Source organism: Zonotrichia albicollis, chromosome 1 (genome assembly GCF_047830755.1).
Source record: "Zonotrichia albicollis isolate bZonAlb1 chromosome 1, bZonAlb1.hap1, whole genome shotgun sequence".
Taxonomy (NCBI): Eukaryota; Metazoa; Chordata; class Aves; order Passeriformes; family Passerellidae; genus Zonotrichia; species Zonotrichia albicollis.
The window spans coordinates 70405151-70425070 of NC_133819.1; the positions used below are offsets into that span (position 1 = coordinate 70405151).

The window sequence follows — 19920 nt, forward strand, 5'->3', positions numbered from 1 at the left end:
CTCAGGGTCCCTGTTTATTTATAGAAATGATGACACTCTGCACTGCTTTGTGATCCTACCTCCACAATAAGATCCCCTCAGGACTGTAATTAGGAGGTGGAACTCAGGACAGTGCATAAATCTGTCTCATGCAGAGGTGTGCTTAAGCTGCCTTCTGTCTTGCCTTTTGGTGGGATCTGGCTACTCCCTCATGATCTGCTTTCCAAAATGCCACCCCTGGATGCCTTTGGGAGTTGGAACTAAATGATCTTTAAGGTCCCTTCCAACCCAAACCATTGTATGATATTAATATGCTTTTAGTTGGATCCCAAGGAACCTTAAGGAAAAGGAAGGCAAAGAGAGCATTGAGGCTGTCTCTGGGCTTTCCCTGATCAAATCCATTGTCTGCAAATCCCTGGGAGTGGAAAATAGCACTGCCATTACCTGGGGTAGCAGTGGCATGGCAGCAAACCCACAGCACCCATCCATCTCTGCTGCTGTGGTGCTGAGATGAATAGTTCCAGGAGGAGAACAGTCAGACCTTCATCACCAAGAGGTGACACCTGCTCAGCAACATGAACATTTCACACTGTCATGTGTCACAGAGGGGTCCTTGGGATCTATGCACTGCCCCCCAGTCTCCTGGCAGTAGGCAGGAGGGCTTCATCAGGAGCTATCCTTATTTGTACCTGGGACTTCAGTGCAGACTTCCACGCAAATGCTGAATGAAAGCACCAAGTGTCACTGATAATCCACATGGAATAATCTTCACACCCTACAGCCTGCATGTCTACTAAATGGGAATAGGCTGAACAAAACACAGCATGTCCTCTCCTCATCCTCCACATTCTCAGTTACTATCAAGTGGAAGATGGTTCTGGCTTTTTCTCTCAGTGTCCTGCTTTTGTGCCCACCCAGCCAAAGAGTGGGCAGAATGGCTGAATTAGGGCTTTTTCCCATCAATAGCTGCCTCAAGCTGGATTTCCAGTGGTTGAGGAAACTTTCCTTTGTGACCACCCAGGAGCCGCATGGCTCAGTCACATTCACACAGAGGCTCTGCACCAGGTCACAGCCTCTCCTCTTGGGGTCCCACCCCCAGGGATCAATCTGCAGCTGACACCACACCTTGCCCACCCAGCTACCTGCACTGAGTGTATTCCTCAACACAGTGGGATGCAGGGCTGTTTACTGGGACCTGAATAAGGCCTGGCTTCTCAAAGGTGGTACTTGCTCCATGAGGCCAAGGGTATGCTGGTGTATTACTTGAATCTCTGGCCTAGGACTGAGTGCACAAAATATCCCTTATGGCTGAGGAGTTTTTCGGGGACTGACTTTAAGAAGTGGTTGAGCTGGAAAACCTGGTCTGATTTCAGTGCTGGCTCTGGTTTGTGCAGGAGGCTGGACCAGGTGCTCTCCCAAAGCCTCCTTTAGCCTGGACATCTCCCTGGCTCACTTGTACTCTGAGCCATGTTGTGTGTTGACCCATTTGCTCAATGCAGACACGGCTCCTGAAGACAGGAGTAACAAACCTCTGCTCTCCTGAGGAGTGCTGAGAAGGACAAGACCCTTCCCTTAGAATGTCAGTGAGGATGTCTTGCTGCTCTCTGGCAAAACACTGAGGTAGCAAGCAAGGAAATTCTACCCTATGCTCATAGCAGGACCTTTCTGAGGGCAGAATTTTGAATTTTGTGGTTTGCCCACGTTAGTACCATAAACCTCATGCAAACCATTCCTCCCCAGTGTCAGTGGGGGAGCAGGAGTTGGGAAAGTGGTCCTGATTGATCATCCATGGGGCCATGCCGTAGGGAAGCCCCCCCAGAGCAGGCACTGGCAGGCAGAGGTGCAAGGGAGAAGGCTGGGATCACTGTGGGTGCCAGCAGCCCTCGCACTCCCTCTCCAGGCTCCACTGTGCATCTGGAGAGTGTCAGAAGTACAGATGCTGGCCCCTGCCATGGAATTCCTTGTGCTGAGGAGGAGCAATGCCCCAAAGCACTCAGAATGTTTTTCTTTTCCACCTGTTGCCCCTTGTCACCTGCAAAAACGGTGTGAATCATGAGATTGTTGCCTCTTTTATCCTATAGCTGTTTTCCTGATGCGCACAGAAACAACAGAAAGTTCCTGAGAGTATTTTCAATTTTCTCCCTTTTTTTTCCCTTCACATTTCACATCTGCAGTGTAGTTAAACTTTAAAGAAACCCCTTTTAAGACACACTCTGAAATGCACTTTCAAGCATTCCTCTGCCAGGTTTTGATGGCACTGGAAAAAGTAATGCCTACTCTAATTACTGACGTCATATGGAAAAACTTTTTCCCCCCCTGTAAATCTGAAGCCACTTGACCCATAAATGACAGAGCCGCCTTTGTTGCAGCCTTTTCCCGTTTTCTTTCAGCTTGCTTGGTGTCCTTCTACAGCAGCATTTAAAACTCACCTCAGGTCCTTCTCAGGGGGGTTGAGATACAATTTAGCCATTGCAATCACTGATGTAAATGAGCCAGGCTTTTGTTGCTCCAGAGCCAGCTTGGAGAGAGATCTGCCATGCATTTGGGACTGGTTGTGTCAATTACTCATGTGAGTGTATTAATGAAGTTGCAGGGAGGCCAGTTGCACAATAGTTGCATTCAGTTGGGTTTCTAAATTGCCATCGGAAAGCTGGCAAGTTTTTAATAAGGGCTTTTGCAGCATTTGGGGAAGTCACTGTTGTCTGTGAAAGATGCTTTGCTGAGTCTGAAGAATTGGAACATACATATGTGAATTTTTGATCCAGTCAGTGTCCCAAGAGCATCTTTTGAAACCCATGTTTGCTGTCCTTCAGCTGTCAAGCAAGCAGCAGTGGATTTTGGAAAGGATTGAGTGAAGATTAGCTTTAACACTGTGGTTGGCTGAGTGAATTTGGCATTTGTAGGTTTATTTGTACAGTGATTTCCAGGATGCTTAATAGTCAGGGAAGCTGGTTTTATGCCAAATATTTGACATAAAGCAGTCCATTTGCCCTCTGCAAGCCGTCTTCTGTAAGGGCCAGTTGTTGTGGATAGTTACAGCTCTGCACTGGGCCAGGAACTTAACCCCTCTGATCTGCAGAGGGTTTGGGAATAGATGGCATCTCCCAGAGGAAGTGTAGGAAGTGTGCTGCCCTCACAGGCTTGGTAGGGAAGCAGGGTGCCAGTGATTAAACTCACAGGGAGGTCTCCCTCTGCAGGCAGCAGTCTTTGGAAAATGAAGGAGGAGCTGCCACTCTCACAGATTTTGTTAAAATGAGTCATTTAAGGACAACCCTCTGCTGGCAGGAGACCTCAGTTGTGTAATAGCAGAAGGGTATGGCCTGAACCAAAGAAACACCTGCAGTGCCACTTCTGTGTGGGGACACCCTGCAGAGACAGCCCCAGGACTGTGAGGTGTGCCAGGCCTCCTGCACCAGCCTCTGCAGAGATGCTGATGAGCAAGACAAGGAATTGCAAGGGAGTTTTTTTGCTTAGCCGAGCATCAGGAGAGAGCACTGAACTGGCCTTTCACAAGCAGCTTCTGTGCCTCTAGCTGGAGGAAGATGAGTCTATTTTCACGCTTTTTTTTTTTTCTGAAAATTATGCATTTTGTTACATCTCCACTGTGTTGAGAAGTTCCAGCCATAACATGATTTTATGTAAAAAATATTCCAGCACTCTGTGTTTGGTATAATGGATTGTAAAGTCGAACCTCCTGCCTCCACTGCTGAGTGGTGCCAAGTACTTAGAGGCAGCCAAAATTGACTTCTGCACTTACTGCTCCTTGGTGTGTCTGGTCTAAGAGGAGAAGGGTGGCATGCTAAGCAAAATCTGGTTTTCCCTCACTGAATGTGAGAATACTTGGAACTGGGAGTACTTTGGAGGGCTGTCTGCACACCCACATGGTAAAGCCTCTCTTTTTCCTATGTGGGGCAGCTAAAGGGGTGTGAAATGATACTTGAGTGTGATTATTTCCCCCTGTGCTTGTGCTTGCAGGGGCGGCGGGCTGGGGCTGGTGCTGGCCAGCGCGGGCTTCGGCCGCCTGACCGCCCCCATCATGGAGCTGCACAACCAGAAAGGTTACTTCCTCCACCACGTCATCTTCGCCTGCTGCACCCTCATCTGCATCATCTGCATCCTGCTGCTGCCCGAGAGCAAGAACCAGCACCTGCCTGAGAACATCCCAGACGGGGAACACTACACGCGGCAGCCGCTGCTGCCGCACAAGAAGGGCGAGCAGCCCCTGCTCCTGACAAACTCTGAACTCAAGGATTACTCTGGCCTCCATGACTCGGCAGCTGTGAGCGACGGCATCTCCGAGAACACCACTGCCAACGGCATGAAGTAGATGTAACTGGGTGGATTTTTTCCCTTCTCCTTTTTTTTTTTTTAATTATTTTATTTCCCCGTCTTATATTTCTTCTCTTCCTTTTGTATTTTATTTGATGCTGTTGTGCGGGAGGAGTTGTACTTTGGGCAAAGGTGTTTTGCACAGATTTTACAAACCAGTGATGGAGCAGACACAAACTTAGAGGAATTCAACTCTGCTACTAAAGCAAATTTTGGCATCTTCAACAGTCATGCAGATTACTTTTGAAAAGTTTTGGGGGAAAAGACTCATTTGAGAAAAGACCTGGCTGGCAGTAGCCCTTCAGAACTCTTTTTTTCCTGCCATTAAATATGTATATTTATTTTGATTTATTCTCAAGAAGCACTTTATTTCCTTTTCCCTTCATAGATCACAGAAATGAAGCCATCTTTTAAGAGGTGCAGCCATTCCAAGAAAGAAACCATGGGGGGAGGGGGAGTGTTGTTTTCTGTTTTGTTTTTGTGTTTCTTTAAAGGAAAGAGGGATTCACTGCAAAGTTGAATTGACTTAGACTTGTGCAACATTCTTCTGCCTGTCTAGAAAGTCCAAGTGCCCAGATTGCCTGCTGTGTTTGTATACAGTAAAAAAAAAAAAAGAAAAAGAAAAAGCAAAGCAAAACCTGTTGTGACTCAAACTCTGACTGCATTTTAGGCAGCTTATATTTGTCTTTATAACCCATGTGCACTTAAAATTACTTTCTAAATTAGTCCTTTTTTGTTTTCACTGAATGCATTGGAGAAAATCCTACCCCACCAAGCTGATTTTTCAATGAGAATCAGCTTTCTGCATTTTAAGAATATATTAATCTATTTTAGGTGGTTGCCACCGGTCCTTAATAGTAATGTAGATGATGCAAATAATTTGACTAATGATGCAAAAATGAGTTTTGTCTAGAATGGTTGTAATTATCAGGAGGCCTAGGATCTCTGACTGCTCCAGGAAAAAAGCATAGACCAGCAGTGATAAATAGTAAGGAGCATGGGAAATTATCTATATATTTAATCATCTACCTTTATTCCAAAAGGCAGCATAGCTGGGATATCTGCTCCTGGGAAATGAGTGTCCTGGTATTTATTGTCCTAAATGTTTTTAGAGCCAGGGTTTGGGTTTTCAATTCAAGTGGGAAAACTGCTTAAATAACTGTTGGAAAGGAATTAATTGATAGCCTGTGAATAATGACTTACTGAGCTGTCTTGCGCCCTTAGAGATGTGTTCTGGTTCTGACCCAAGAATATACAATGAATTCACCCTTATTTCCTCACTTTCCTGACTGCTCTTGTAAGATTTTAGTTCAGGAAAAAAAAAGTTCAGGAAAAATTTGATTAATTCTACACAAAGCGAACATCCAGTTTACCTCCTGCTGTGCAGATGGCACTTTGATAGTGGCCACTTGACTTCTCTCCTCCAGCCCCAAATTATTTCCTTAGGCCATTGGCTTTTGGTTCTCACTCAAGAGAATATTGTGAGGATCTAGTTCAATGCAAGGACTCTGTAAACAGCTTTCTTGCATTGTAGTTAACTCTCTCCTCTCTCCCTCCCTGTTCTCCTTCCTCCCTCAGGCCATCCATTTGTGATTGCTCGATAGTGCAGACGTTCAAGCAGAGCAGCAGGATGTCAATGTTGTACTGACTGTCTGTATGATTGCCACTTTGTTTGATGTACATCTTGCGTTCAGAGGCAGGAAAAGTGCTCGTTTGCACTCTCCTCCTGTACCTTCCCTCCCCTTTCCTCCCTTGCTGTATATATTGTCGATTAACTACTGTACCTAACAATTTCCATCCTCCATTAGGCTGCCAATGTCCTCTTACAGCTCCCAATAAATCAGAGATCCACGCTCCCCAGCAGGCCATGCAGTAAGGTAGCACAGCCTCAGATGCTGACGGATGCAAGGGGACAGGCAGACCTGCAGAAGCAACAGAGGTGGTTGCATCCAGAGTAACAATGTTGTCCTAAAGCTGCTAATTTTTACAGAGGATGATGTGGACATTTGGGTTCTTCTTGAGCCTGGTAAGAAACACTGGACCAGTTGATGGTAGTTTTGCCCAGAGTTACACTACTGGTTTTTTTTCACCCTTGCTAAACTTGCTGTGACAGCAAGAGCCTGATCTTCCTTACACTTGAGTTTTATTGTCAGGCTTGAGTGCGGCTGCTTCTTTTTGTTCTGTGCTGAGACCTTTGCAGTCTGTGTTCACCTGAGGAAAGAACCCAGCCCTTCCCCACTCGTGCAGTATTCACACACCAAATTTGTGCAATACCTTTTGCCTTCGATGCGAGATGCTTGTTGCAAGCCACACACATTCGGGGATGAAAGAAATGGGTTCGTGACAAAAAGCTGAAGAAGCAAAACAAGGCTTCAGGGAAGAGACAAAGGGCCTGGGAGAGGAGAAGGTGTGAGCACAGAGGCAGAAAGCAGCGCCCTGCCATCCATCATGCTGTGGAGCCAGGGGCTCCTTCCCTCATGGTCTCCTTGGTGGCCCATGTGCTCAAGCTGCAGTACAGCTCTTGCAGAGCATCCAGGCCTGTGAACCCGGCTGCTTCCAGCACTGCCAGTGCTCCCGGCGAGCTCACCGCTGCTGCCCACAGCACTTTAGCCGTTCCTATTCTGGTGGTTGCTCTCCGATGACAGGCACAGGGAAAAGAATACTTGTTTAAACATATCAGCATCTAGATAGTAAATACATTAGGTGACAGGAACATGCAGCAATTTTTTTTGTTGGTTTTTCTTTTGTTAAGAAAAAAATCTTAGGAAGTTGATTTGATTTGCTGCTTTTTTGCTTGAAACCAGGTAGTCGGTACTGATCTGCAATGAAGGGAGCCCCAGCTTCTCTAGTCAGTCTGGCCCTTTGCCTCTGTCACAACAATAAAGCAAAAACTAACTTCCTGCCTTGGCAGTTCCAGTTTTGCTCCTTTTCCTGAAAACATGAACACTTCTGTGATGATTATGTTCTTCCACACATGCTCATGGAGTTGGAAAGCTTTCACTAAACCTATCCTGTGTGGAGGAGCCAAGTACCAGGTGATGCAGCAGGGCAGAAAGGAAGCATGGGGATGCTTGCCCTGCCTTGTCTAGTCCTGCAGCAGGACAGGGCTCTCTGCTGGGTCCCAGCCTGCTGCACTATTGGCTCCTTGGCCACATCTCCTCTGCAGCCATCACCAGGAAAGGCTTTTCTCAGGCGGCTCTTTCTGGCCACCACAACAGGGGAAGCAGTCCAAAGCTGTCCTGTCCATTTTTGGCCTTTTTCTGTGAATCTTCAGTAACCTCTAAGCCCATTAGTAGATTTTTCTTTGGGTTTACCCTTTAAGGGCTTTCTCCATCTTTGTAAGTTCAAACAAAAATGTGAAGTGACATTATGCTTGATCTTGGGGGTTTTGTCCCCCTTTGTAAGATTTCAGTACTGCTTTTGTTGCGAGACACACTGCAAACAGATAACACCTGTTTGCAAGTGGTTTGTGGCCACTCTGAAAGAGGGTTGTGTGATTTACTTTTGGGTTTCACTGAGCAGGCTTTTTTTGTTGTCGTCCTTTTTAGTGGAAGTATTTTACCTAACTGTTGCCACTTCCTGGAGACAAACACTTTACTGGTCACCAAATTGGAAGCAGAAGTGCCATTAACTGAACTCTGTGAATGTCAAGTTGCGCCTGTAGCTGGCACATAAGACAACACTATTGAGTGGGGGGATGATCTCCCCCCTGTAACTTTTTTTTATTTTATTTTTTAAGAAAAAAATGAAATTACAAACCTCATTTTAAATGTGTTGTGTAAAATGTTTTGGGAAAGGAGTACGGTGTGTTTTGTCTAGTGGGCGAGATCTCCCTCCCCATTTCAGTTTCTGATGAAGTTTTAAAGAATCGTGTTACTGTATGTTTTGATCATGAATAGTCTGGTGGTGCTTCCTCATAGCACAAGCTTAAATCAAGTACTGAAAACAGTCTTACAAGCTAAATGTCTGCATGATGTTACATCTGTTGTACCTACTGAGAAGAACTTTGTATGTAAATGTACAGAATAAAATGATGTTGTCCCATCAGTTTGCTCTCCCTGGTCTGGCTCCCTTGCAGTGACTTCTCAAATACCCAGCAGCAGCTGATGCCTCAGCAAATAGCCCTACCCTGCTCTACAAACAGAATGAGCTGTTTGTAAATCAGGCTAATTAAAACAGCACATTGATTTGCAAGTAATTATCCTTTACAGTCAATTACAGAAGCATAGTTGACTCTGTTTCCTCAGTGGTGTAAATTGAAAAGAAAATACCCTTCAACAGTTGCTTTTTGCTATTCTGATCTTGAACTGCAGCCAAGGACAGGCAGCTGTTCCTACCAGGTAAGGAGGGGCCCTCTGCACCCACACCAAATCTGAGACATTGAAGCCACTGCGTGTTGAAACTGTTTTGGACAAGAGACTCAGCAGCTGTGCCTCCTACAGCAGCAGCCTCTCAGTTACAGGTTTTAATTGCTGATTGTGGCACCACAGCAAGGTAAATCCATCACTTTTCTGTAGGTGCTTAGGACAGCAGGTATCTGGAAGCAGCACCAGCAGTTTAGGTTTTTATCAGAAGCTGATGCTTTAGCATGAGTCAGGGCTCAACTCGGAATGAAAGAAAAAAACCACCAAAACCCAGATAGTTAACTCCTGGCTGCCATCTCATAAACAAAACAGCCAATGCCCTATTAAAAGATACCCATCCTACCTGAAAGTAATCCCAGAGATGTAGCAGCAGGATGCTTTTCACTGGTGGTCACAGTAGTAGACCTCTCTGATTTTATGTATATGCTCAATTTACATGTGATGCTCTTCTAGCAGCCTGACAGCTTTATCTATTGCTCCAGAACTTGGCTTGTGCTTTTTCCTTCTATGTAGTCCTCAGAGATGCATAAATAACCCTTTGTGAAATCCTTCTTGTGTTTTGAGTGCCCAAGGGAGGAAATCAACTCTTTAGCACCAGTACTATAACCAAGAGAGACAAAAGTAACACTCATGTCACAGCTTTACCATACAAAAATGTGGGGTTTCTTTATTTGAACGCTAAAAGCTGCTATACTATGTTCAGTGCTAGTACACAATAGATTAATTGTACAGATAGCATTTGGAACTGATTTGCCATCAGATCCCAGTACTGTGTGGAGGCCACACACCACATGAACTTTTTCAGTCATGTTCATCCATTGAAGCATCCATTTGCTATCCTACTTGGCAGGGTAGCAAAAAAAAATTTTGCTTTGAAAATTCAAATTCTATTTGAAAAAAAAAGAAAATCCTAGTCAAGTGTATCTATATTTAATAACAACCACAAATTCAATCAAAACAATACAAAAGAAATATACTAACTTAATGTCAGTGTGAAAATTGCAGTAAGTTTTTCTGAAACAAAACCTTCATCTTCTTTTACAATGATGCACAATCAGAACTTGTCTGGAAAAGCTGTCATTTCTTCTTTGATCCTGTTTTCTATGAGTAAGGTGAAATTGCTGTCTGTATTTTGAAGATTGTAGCTGACAAATATCTGCTTTTTGGTCTTGCTGGCTAAAACACAAAACAGAGTAGTCAGCCAGAGTTTACTTTTATATAAAAGTGATTATGGTATTTGAGCAAGCCTCTAAAAAAGCCACATCATGCAGATTTCTAAGATGTTCTCCACTCTTGCTGTGCTGGGTGCAGTTATAAATGAAAAGCAGAAAAGTCCCTGACCACTGGGGAGTTGGGCAAGATTTTGGACATCACAAAAGTGAGCGATATAAGACTGGTGACTGTCAACTAGCTTTTGACCTGACACAAGACACCACTAGCCACTGGAGAGCCTTGCAGAGCTTGTAGTGGATTTTTGGACACATCTTAAATATCTTACATTGTAAGTGATACTACAGACTGTACTGGACTCTTAGCACTGAAATTCAGAGTTTGTAAATCTGTGCTGTGTAAAACATTAGAGGGAAAGTGCTCAAGAAAGTCATTGGGCCTAAATTAATTAAGTTCTGGTTTTTTAATGAACCTTAAAAGGTTCATAAGCCTTAAAAGGCCCCAAAAAGGATGCACCAGTTCTGTCTAAGCTTGCTATCAATTTTGTTTCCATTAACCTTTTTTCATACAGTGTCCATGAATGCTCCTAGAGGCTGGAGAGCCTTTGCTGAACATGATGAAGCCAAGCAAAAGTTCCAGGCTACTGTAATGACAAGTACCTAGAGAGAGGTGCTACAAAATTAAGAGCTGACTTCCATGACAGAGCTAATTAAGAGTGACAAAAAAACTGTCCAGTGGGACAAGAAGACTTAATTATCAGAGTAGAAGAGATAACACCAAGAACTGTTTTATAAATAAAATACTTAGATTTTACCACAGTAATATAGCAATTTTTTGGCTCTTCTTATATATTATTGAAGCTAAACTTTTTGAAAAATGTAAGCATATACAGGGAAAATAGGCACTAAATTTAAATTGTGTTGTGTAAAATAGAAGACAAAAAATAGTATTTGGGTCAGAGATATTCTTGTCCAGTAATGAGCTGGGAGCTAATGACCCCAGACACAAATCAGACTGTTCTGCTGAATATTCAAAAATGTCATCTGAATTTTTAACACACTGCAAAATAGAGACACTCAGAATTCTAATATTTTAATCCTTTCTAACTAGGAAACAAAATAGTTAAATATAGAAACCCATATATATGTATGTATAAAATGTAGTTAAACAACTCCTTTAAGGCATTTTCATTATGCAAATAATTTTTTAATTATTTTCTATCCTAACAGGTTACCAGCTTCCTGACTCAGTAAGTAGAGCTGCTTCTGAAATGCAAGGATTCATTTGCCTTTTAAGACTTGGCACTACAAAATGCTGAGATAATGTAGCGTGGTGCTCTGATTGCAAAAATTAGCGCCTGGCACTAGATTTTTGTGGTACAAAGCAGCATGTTTTGTAAGCACTAGTGCTTCATCATCATGCCCTAAATGAATGCAATGCTAATTCTGAACTAATTAATGCCGTTATCTGAGCTAACAAAACTACAGAGTGCACTGTAGTGTCAAAACTCAACTTGTTAATTATGTTTGCCTATAGAGTCTCTGGGATGCTGCTCCAGTTCCCAGGAACAGGGTGAATCTGGGAGTCTCTCTCGGCTGCCTGTGCCAAGGACCGCTGCTCCCAGGGCTCTGGCCCAGCTCTGAGGGGCAGGGGGACCTTTTCTGTCCCTGCTTCCTGACGATTCAGCTGGACGTGTGCACTCCTGCGGAAAGGACAAAAGAGGGCACATCTCGTGCCTCTGTGGAAGACCATCTGCAGCTTCAGAGTAAAGCAGAAAACTGCAAAGGACAAGGCTTACCTAAAAAGCCCTCCAGCAGGTCTGCTTCCCATGCAGCCTGGGTAATAACCCCTGTTGCACTGGCTCTTCAAAGTGGAGGAAAATCATCCTTGACAGCCATTGGCCGGGACGTGCTGAGTGCCAGGAGAAACTACAGCAGCACAGATCTGCTCCTACAACTTCATGTACTGAGTAAAGGCCCAAACCAAAGCTTGAAGAGGAGCCCAGCGGGAGCAGAAGAGGCAGGACAAATGTTAGATGTGAGTTTGTAGACTATTTATGCTGGAAAAGAGGTGATCAAAGTGACCAGTGCCCAGCTGAGAAATACTGAAAGAAAAGATTGAGGTGATTTTCACCAAAAGTCTGCCAGTCCCTACACAAGGATGATTGAAGACATGGCACTAATCAGTACTGCAGCCCAAAGCACTGTGATTTCAGGATATGCACATGAGAGAGGCACTAATGGGCAAGGACTTCCTCAAGAATTGGCCTCCAGTATCCTACAGGAAACTTTCTCAGGATTCAGGTTTAGTGAGACATATCTTGTGCCAAAGCAATCAGCCAGGGTGGTGGGAAACAGTCCCTGCACCTCACAAAAGCAGATATAGATATATGTAGAAAGAGGACTAAGAATGAAGTACAGTGTCTTCAGCAACAGAAAAAAGTCAGAAATAAGGAAGGAGATAGAGCTAACACATGAAATGCAGCAGTTGTGGCTAGGACCTCTACCAAACTGTCCAGGAAACAAAATGAGAATGTGTGCAACGTGATGCACAGCAGCACTGAAACTCCTGCTCCAGGGCAGGAAACCTGGCATTGCAGAAATGGTTATGTGCAAATGGCACTGCATGCTGCTCCTGCTAGTGCCTGTGGAGACAAGAAACTGCTCAGAAAAAAATGGTGGGGGGAGGAAAGGAGAGAAAAACTGCCTGCCTGAAGGTTACCACATGTCAGGATGGTTTAAAAGGCTACCTTTTTTTACCTTGCAAGCCTTTTAACTGCAAGTCAGACTTGGCTGTGAATAGCATTTCTGCTATTACAGATTGTGTGGGTGTAACAGGGATTTAAATTCCCAGAGAAAAACTAAACACCAACGACAGCAAAGATGGGTATTTCTAGCTGAGGTGGAGCACAGATTTCCTTAGCAAGCACTTTGTGAAACAAAGATAAGGGATGCTTGTTGATGATCTTGCAGATCCACTGGCCTCAGGGTAAATAAATTTTTAAAAATAGATGAATAAATAAATAAATTTGGACTAAGTGACCATGAGTTGACCGAAATTGCTGGACTGTCAAAGCCAGCCTAAAGACTATGATGTGAGATTTCAAAAGGATGTATTTCTTTTCCCTGAAGCTCAGGTAAAGAGCAAGCACAGTTATTCAAAGCCATAAGTGTATGATAGACTTATAGATCTTTTTTACCTTTGGTTCAAAGGGGAAAGTAATTTTCAAAATAATATACTTTAACCAGGATCACACAAGCAAGAACAGTACATAAAAATAATATGAAAGGAGCTGACTGGCAAGGAAACCTGTAACCCAGTGGGTAGATGTCATGGATACAGAGGAACGTGGACCAAAATGTAGCTGGGCCACATCTGGCTCAGAAGTTTAAGATGAAATAACAAAAGACACCTAAAGCACTCAAAGAAAAAGAAAATAGGAAGGTGCATTATAGTCCAAGGATAAAGAGTAACCTATAGACCAGTACCAAGCAACAGTATCAGTCCTCAGTAACAAAGCATGGGAAATTAGGAATGCAAATAATAAAAGCGCTTTAAGAAAAAAATTTAAAAGGGTAAGAAAAAAAGGCAGCCAAACTGAGACAACTCACTAGGAGTTGTCAGAAAAGTCAGGTGACTCAGGCAGCCTCTGTCCTAGAACAGTGAAAGAGCTAATGGAAGAAATGGCAACGCCAGCTTATGAACTTCAGCTATGAGACATGTAATAAATCCTTTAAGAGAGATAGCAAGCACATATACAAAAAGAAAAAACCCAAAAGAAGCATGGCAATCACTAAGATAACTTAGAGCTGTCAGCCAGGCTGCAATGCTACACAGAAGATTAGAGCAAGATTCAGAAGAAATGAGTGACAAGGAGACCAAATGGAAAGTGGAATAAACTCTTATACTTTATCCCATATAAATCCTCTCTGACTACATTTTTACTGACTTCCTAAGCATAAGGCACTAATTACACATAAAGAAGCTGTGTTATATAGTACCCCATAAAATTATTACTTGAGGTGGAATGGATTGAACTCGGTGTGTAGAGAAAATTGTGCCACCAGGGTCGACTAAAACAGTCTCTCACTTTCATACAGAAGTTATTGTGAAGAAGAAAAGATGCTAACACCATTTTTCAAAGATTAGGCTTGTGAGCAACCCTTTTTTATATAAGCCCATGGAGAAGAAGGTGTTGCAGACTGATGAAAGTGCCTGACAATACAAATTCAGGACATACTGTCTGAAATGGAGGTCAGCACACAGATCATTAATAATTCTGCGGCCTTTCCATCTGAAACAGAGGGAGTAAGGTGACACTGAGCAGCTCAGCATGCTGCTTTTAAAGCTTGGTAACAAGCACCGCAGCAGTTCACCAGTAGGAGCTGCATCAGCCACTGGTGGGTGATGATGAGTAACCAGCATGACACAGCTCTCAGAGCTGAGAAGGTGCTAGGATGTACCAGGCCGTGTATTCTTCATCTTTTTAGTATGGACATGGGAGTTTGCAAGCTGCCATTAAGATGCAGGATTTCAGCTACTGCACATGAGGGAAAAGGAAGCATCCTGAGCAGTGCCCATTTGGGTCATCTGTGAGACAATCCTGGGCTTCCCAGGCCAGAACTTGGAATGTGGGGGCTAAAAGGTGCGAGATGTGATGTGGCTTCATCCTCAGGTGAAATGCACATGCCTGACATGACGGCCACCTCGCCCACCAGCACAGCAGTGTCACAGCTTTACAGAGAGCAGGTCACTTGAAACCCCACTCGACAGGTGCAGCATGTGCTGCCCCTGCCTCGCACCCAAAGCCAGGATAAGGACAGCAAATAATGCACTTCTGGTAGTGCACAGCGTGCCCAAGGCCGCTGACTCAGGTACCGCAGACTCGTACACGGACGGGAAAATTAAAGTGACCCGGTGGATTGCATGAGAGCTGCCGGAACCCGCAGCAGTGCCGGCTCTGCGGCCGGGGCAGCGAGCACCGTGTCCCTGCGCCCCCCGGGCCGGGCTGGCGGCTCAGGGCCCCCAGAGAGGCCCGGCGCGCTCCCGACCCGCGCGTTCCCGGCGGGAGGCGGCCCCCGCAGCGCGCCCCCGCACCTACCCAAGCGCTGCGCCAGGCAGGAGGAGGCGGTGTCCGAGGGGTCCCCCAGGAGCGAGGCGGCCACCGGGATGCTGTCCTGCAAGCGGAGCACAGCACAGGGCACGGCTTAGTCCCGGCGGCGCGGGGTGCAGGCGGCGGGGCCGGCCCTCAGCGCCGCGGGGCTCCGGGGACGGGCGACACTCACACGGGGGCTGCACATGGCGACGGCCAGGCTGGCCAGGGCGGGCGCGGCGCCCACCCAGAGGAAGAGCGAGTCCCGCAGCCGCATGGCGTGGAAGTGCACCCGCTGCTCGCCCAGCTGCCCGCTGAAGTCGTGCAGGGCGATGCTGCCCGCCGCTCCGCCGCCGCCCGCCGCCTCCATCGCCGCTTCTCCCGGCGCGGCCAGGCCCGAGCACGCAAGGCCCGAGCGGGAGGCCCGGCCCGCCCCGCGGCCCCGGGGAGGCGGTGCTCGCTGCGCTCCGCCCGCCCCGCCGGGAGGCACCGCCCTCGGTACCGGCCCTGCGCGGCCGCCCCGTCCGGCTCCTGGGGCTGCACGCCTCCCACTCCCCCGGGAATACCCGCACACGGACACGCACACCGGTGCCCGCACCCCGCTCCGTGGGCGCCCGTCCCCGAGCCTCTCCGTCCGTGCGCAGACCCCGCCAGCACGAGCAATCCCGGGTACAGCCCCCTGGTAATGCGCCCCCTCCGTGCCCCCTACCCCTGAACTCGCACTCCCCTCGGTCGCTGCACACCCTCTCCGTTTCCCACTATTCCCCTCCCATCCCAAAAGACACAGCCCCTTCTCGGTGCGCCGGCACACGCCCTGTATGGGAACACGGCCGCAGCCCCGGCGGGCACCCGCTCCCAGCGCGGCTTCCCGCGGCTCACGCCTCCCCGCGCTCTGCCGCCTGCCCGCCCGCCCGGCAGAGGGATAACGCGAGGCAGCCGCAGCGATGGGGAAACCCCGCTAGGTGGCAGGTGAACCCCGGCGAGCGCGCCCGGCACACCGACGGCTCCGGGGAGCCACCCGAGAGGAGCCCCGGGGCTCCAGACGAAAGTGAAAGGGTTCAGCCTTCCCTGTGCAGCCTCGGGAAGGGGGAGGAAGGTCACAGCGACCTTGGCTTCATTCAGCTATGCAGGTTTTCGGCATCGGGGATCTACAGAGCAAGTGATTCGGGTTTGCATAGCTCTGGAGAATATGGAGCCTTGAATAATTAAAAGCCCTACTTTGGGTGTGAATTCTGTGCTCATCCTCTTTCCGCCGCAGCACAGCAAAATCGGTCATTACTGGAGAGGATTTTCAGTAACTGTACCGTCTGTTGCTGATAAGAATATTGTCGGGTCCCCGATGGCCGTGGGCCCTTTACAATTGGAAACATAGATCTTCACGCCACCGGCAGGGCAATCATCGCTGCACAAAGAACAAGCACGTTAAGGGTGCAGGTTGGCTTTTTATGAGCATTGCCTCTGCCTCCCGTTTCCTATATACCGCTGGAAATCAAAATTCCCATTTCTAAATGATAAGACTTCATTTTCCCATTGAAGAAATGGGTGGAGAGGAAAGAACCCTTCATCATTTTTCTTCCCTGAGCCACTCCAGTTCTTCTGGCATCTGCCAAAAGAAAATCCTCAGCCCTGTGCTAATTTCTGGCCATGCTGCTGCAGTGACACTAAATCCCGGGAGGCAGCTAAGCCCAGCTCAGCTGCCATACCCCGACATCCCATGGCACAGGATCAGCTTGGAAAGAGGGGGGGTCGCACTCCACCCCCCTGCCCTACATTTGTCACTTGATTCTTTTTGCACAAAGCATTAGGGGATGTATGGTGTCAGCCCCCCACTATATCTGTCCCCTGCCTCGCTGCTGAAACAGCATCGGGCTTGTGATGGTCCCCCATGCCCCCCACTCTACAGCCAGTCCCGACCCCTTCCCTCCATGTGGGCTGGCCTCCCACAAAGTGAGGTCTGCAGAAGCTGGGAATTGTGTTGGGGCTCAAAAACCTGTCCCCACAGCCTGTTGCAAGCTGACACTTTGCCTGCGGCAGCTGTGAAATCAAACAGGCAAATAGGTGACAGAATCCACCTTAGAAGGGAGAGAGTGTTGGCTGCATGCACTGTGCTCATTGCAGCTGCAGGTTCACTCTGCAGCTGGGTAGGCAGGCCTGGCAGCTAAAACAGCCAGGAGCATTGCAGAAATAAAATTCTAGGAACAGGATAAAATGTCTGCTGGGAGCCACACAGGTGGTGGTGATGAGATTCCTGTGGTTAGACACCTGCAGGTGATGGAGGAATTTGCCCCAGGCTTGTTTGATCAGTAGAGAGAAGAGGTAATATTAGGGCACAGTTCAGCTGAGCTGCTTTAGGTCTCTCTTTTGAGAGAGAAGGAACCTCTCTTGCCTGGTTTCCATTGACTTGAAAGGAGATGACGGTGAAAGGTAAGGCGTTGCACAGCTTTGCAGACAGATTTATTCATGCAGGTAAATCCTTCTGTAAGTGTTCAGAGCTGGTTTCTTTGCTATGCTGGGTCAGAGTTGACTTCTGCAATGTAGTCCTAGTGGAGGATCTGTTCTAACAAAGTTCCAGCTCAGGGTGTCTTCCCGCAAAGTAGAAGTTTGGGCCTCCCTTGTGTGCTGAGCCTTTGTTAAAGTCATCTGCTGGACTGAAGTAAGAGTTTTCTTCACTGCTCTTTCCACGTCAGGTGTAAAAGTCTGGTATTGCTTCTGAGGCTGTCTCCTGACTTGTTTCTCCCTACATGGAACTGCCCCTATTTCATCATGCTGTGATCTGTTCCTCTTCTCACCAGGAGTCTTCTCCAAAGTGCCTGTAACTGCCCTTATACTAAACCCTGCAGACCTCTACAGGGCTCCTCTCCTTGTTAGCAGTTCTGTGTATTCAATGCTTTTCTGTGAAATGCAGCTGCTCTCTGTAAATCATGCTAAATCCTTGTTTAAGCTCAGAAAAGGAAAAACATTCATCTAGTGACTAAAATGCTGGTTAAGCATTTTTATTTGCAGTGCAGGTGTGTGAGTAGAGCTGTGCAGAACCAGACCATCAAGTGTGAAATGAATTTCTCTATTACAGCACTGCAAGGTCATGAGAATCCCTACAAAATAAGAGGGGAAAGCACTCTATATGTGTATGGACCTTCTTGCATTTCCTTTAAAATGCTCGGTTTTTTCACTGTGGCCTTGAAAGAGCGCCCATAAGTCTGCCTTGTTAGTCAGGGTTGAGGCTGAAATGAGCCTCAGGTGTAGTGACACCTGAGGAGACACACCTGACTGGAGAGAAAAATAAAGATAAAGCAAACACATCTTGGTAAAAGCACTGCCTGTTTATATGGGTGTGCATGTATTCCTGCTCAGGTGAGATCCAAGCTCTGGGAAGGGTGATTTAAAGGTATTTAGGATTTAGAGGTACTTCTGTCTACCTTGTTCTTCTCCAAAAGTTAGGTTGCCCCTAAGAGTCACTAGTCCTAAACCTTGATTTTTCTTGATCATCATCTCCCCTCCAGTACAGCTTTAAGTGAGGAGTAAATCTTCTTCCTGGTAACTGTGAAGTCAAGACCCATAAAGTATAGTTATAAACTGGGATATCACTGAGAGCAGCAATTTTTTCTGATTCCAAATTGTATTCTGTGTTTTGGCTCCTGCATGAATAAAGAGTGAATCTGACCTGCAGGAAGGCAGGTAACAATTAGTGTGTGTCAGTGAACCTCCTGTTGATGCCTAGGATGTTCCAGTTTACTTGATTTGCCATACTTCTGCAGAGGAGTAAATCACTCTTGATAAAGCCAAGCAAAACCTTCCAACTGCTCTGCTAAGGCTCCATGACACCAGGCTGCTGCTGTGGTAGCAGTGCTGCAGTCCCAGGCTTCCAGGGATCTACTCTGTTTGAGGCTTGGATGCTCATTGTGTGTAGACTTCCATCAGTGGCCTCAGATGGCTGAGGGGTTCTTTTCTCTACCTCTACATCAAGGCACCTTGAGGATCTGGAAAAAAATACTTCCTTGTTTGTTTTTTGGGTTTTTTTTTTGTCACTGAATGGTTTTTCTCAGCTGAATCTATCCTCTGATGTACATTGTCGTCCCATGGCTCAAAAACTTGTGCTGTCATCATGGAGGGCAGAATCAGGCAAGCAAGAAAGACAGAAGTGTCTCTGCTTACACTTTAGTGTTACCATGGTTGTGAGGCTTTGGCCATCTAAACCAGTTTAAGCTGGGGCTAGCCCAGTCCTTCTTTCTTGTGCATCTGATATGATGATGAATCAGGATCCTGGCATGGGTTGTTGGTTAGCTGTGATAGGAAGTTGCTCCTGAATCATCTAACCATGGCCATAGCAGTAACCTGAGGACTCAAAACCCTCTGTCAAGTGTTGATCAGCCTGAGCTGTAGTCCCAGAAAAAGCAATGGAAAGAGAATCCAGGCTGGAACTTCTGAAAAATTTGCAGAAAATGGAGGAATCTCACTTGTGGACTTGTATGAAAATCAGTTTAAGAGGTCTGCAAGGGGACTGCACCAAGTTCATGCTATGAATCTCACAATCCAAAGCACTATCAAAGCAAGCCCTCTCTAAAAAGCACTAGTAAGCAGATGCAAAATATACACATACAAGCAATTCCACAACTGCAGTAGCTGCTATGACAGTGTTAGCAGAACTGCTACAACACCTCCTCATCTTACATGTTGGTACCTAGGCAGGCGCTGCTGCAAGGAAATTAAGTTCCTGATTTCCAAAAGACTTAAGGTAATGGGTTTTGGGTTTTTTTCTGGGGTTTGTAATCTTAGCTGTTAGGACTTCCATACATGTGGGATGAAGCCTGGAATGCAGGTAGCACAGCAATTCTCAGTCAGTTGGATCCTCTGCACAGTGTGTTTGATTAGAAATCGTGTCTGTTAGGTTTTGTGCCTGACTGACCCAGTGGCCTCCTGCAAATCCCTTCCACCCTGTTTTATTTCAGTCCTCTGCAGACTAGAAGAGTACAGTAATTGTTGCCTATC

At 46.5% G+C, this 19920-nt stretch overlaps 2 protein-coding genes across 4 annotated transcripts in view; one reads left to right on the plus strand and one right to left on the minus strand.

Moving 5' to 3' along the window:
- The window catches only part of SLC22A23 (solute carrier family 22 member 23), a 105440-nt gene extending 100493 nt beyond the window's left edge, over positions 1 to 4947 (plus strand). For 2 of the 3 annotated variants that reach the window (XM_005481697.3, XM_005481698.3), the window contains one exon: positions 3955 to 4947. In XM_005481697.3, the coding sequence (XP_005481754.1) occupies positions 3955 to 4306 (352 nt within the window). In that variant the 3' untranslated portion in view covers positions 4307 to 4947. The remainder of the gene's footprint in view (positions 1 to 3954) is intronic. The other variant, XM_074544379.1, reaches the window with a different exon arrangement.
- PSMG4 (proteasome assembly chaperone 4) lies at positions 4337 to 15413 on the minus strand. Its single transcript, XM_005481696.4, has 3 exons — positions 15128 to 15413; positions 14944 to 15019; positions 4337 to 9848 (listed from the first exon to the last, which is right to left on the minus strand). The coding sequence occupies exons 1-3, from the start codon at positions 15302 to 15304 to the stop codon at positions 9727 to 9729; spliced, it is 375 nt and encodes a 124-aa protein (XP_005481753.1). The 5' UTR covers positions 15305 to 15413; the 3' UTR covers positions 4337 to 9726.
- Between the last annotated feature and the right edge of the window lie 4507 nt (positions 15414 to 19920).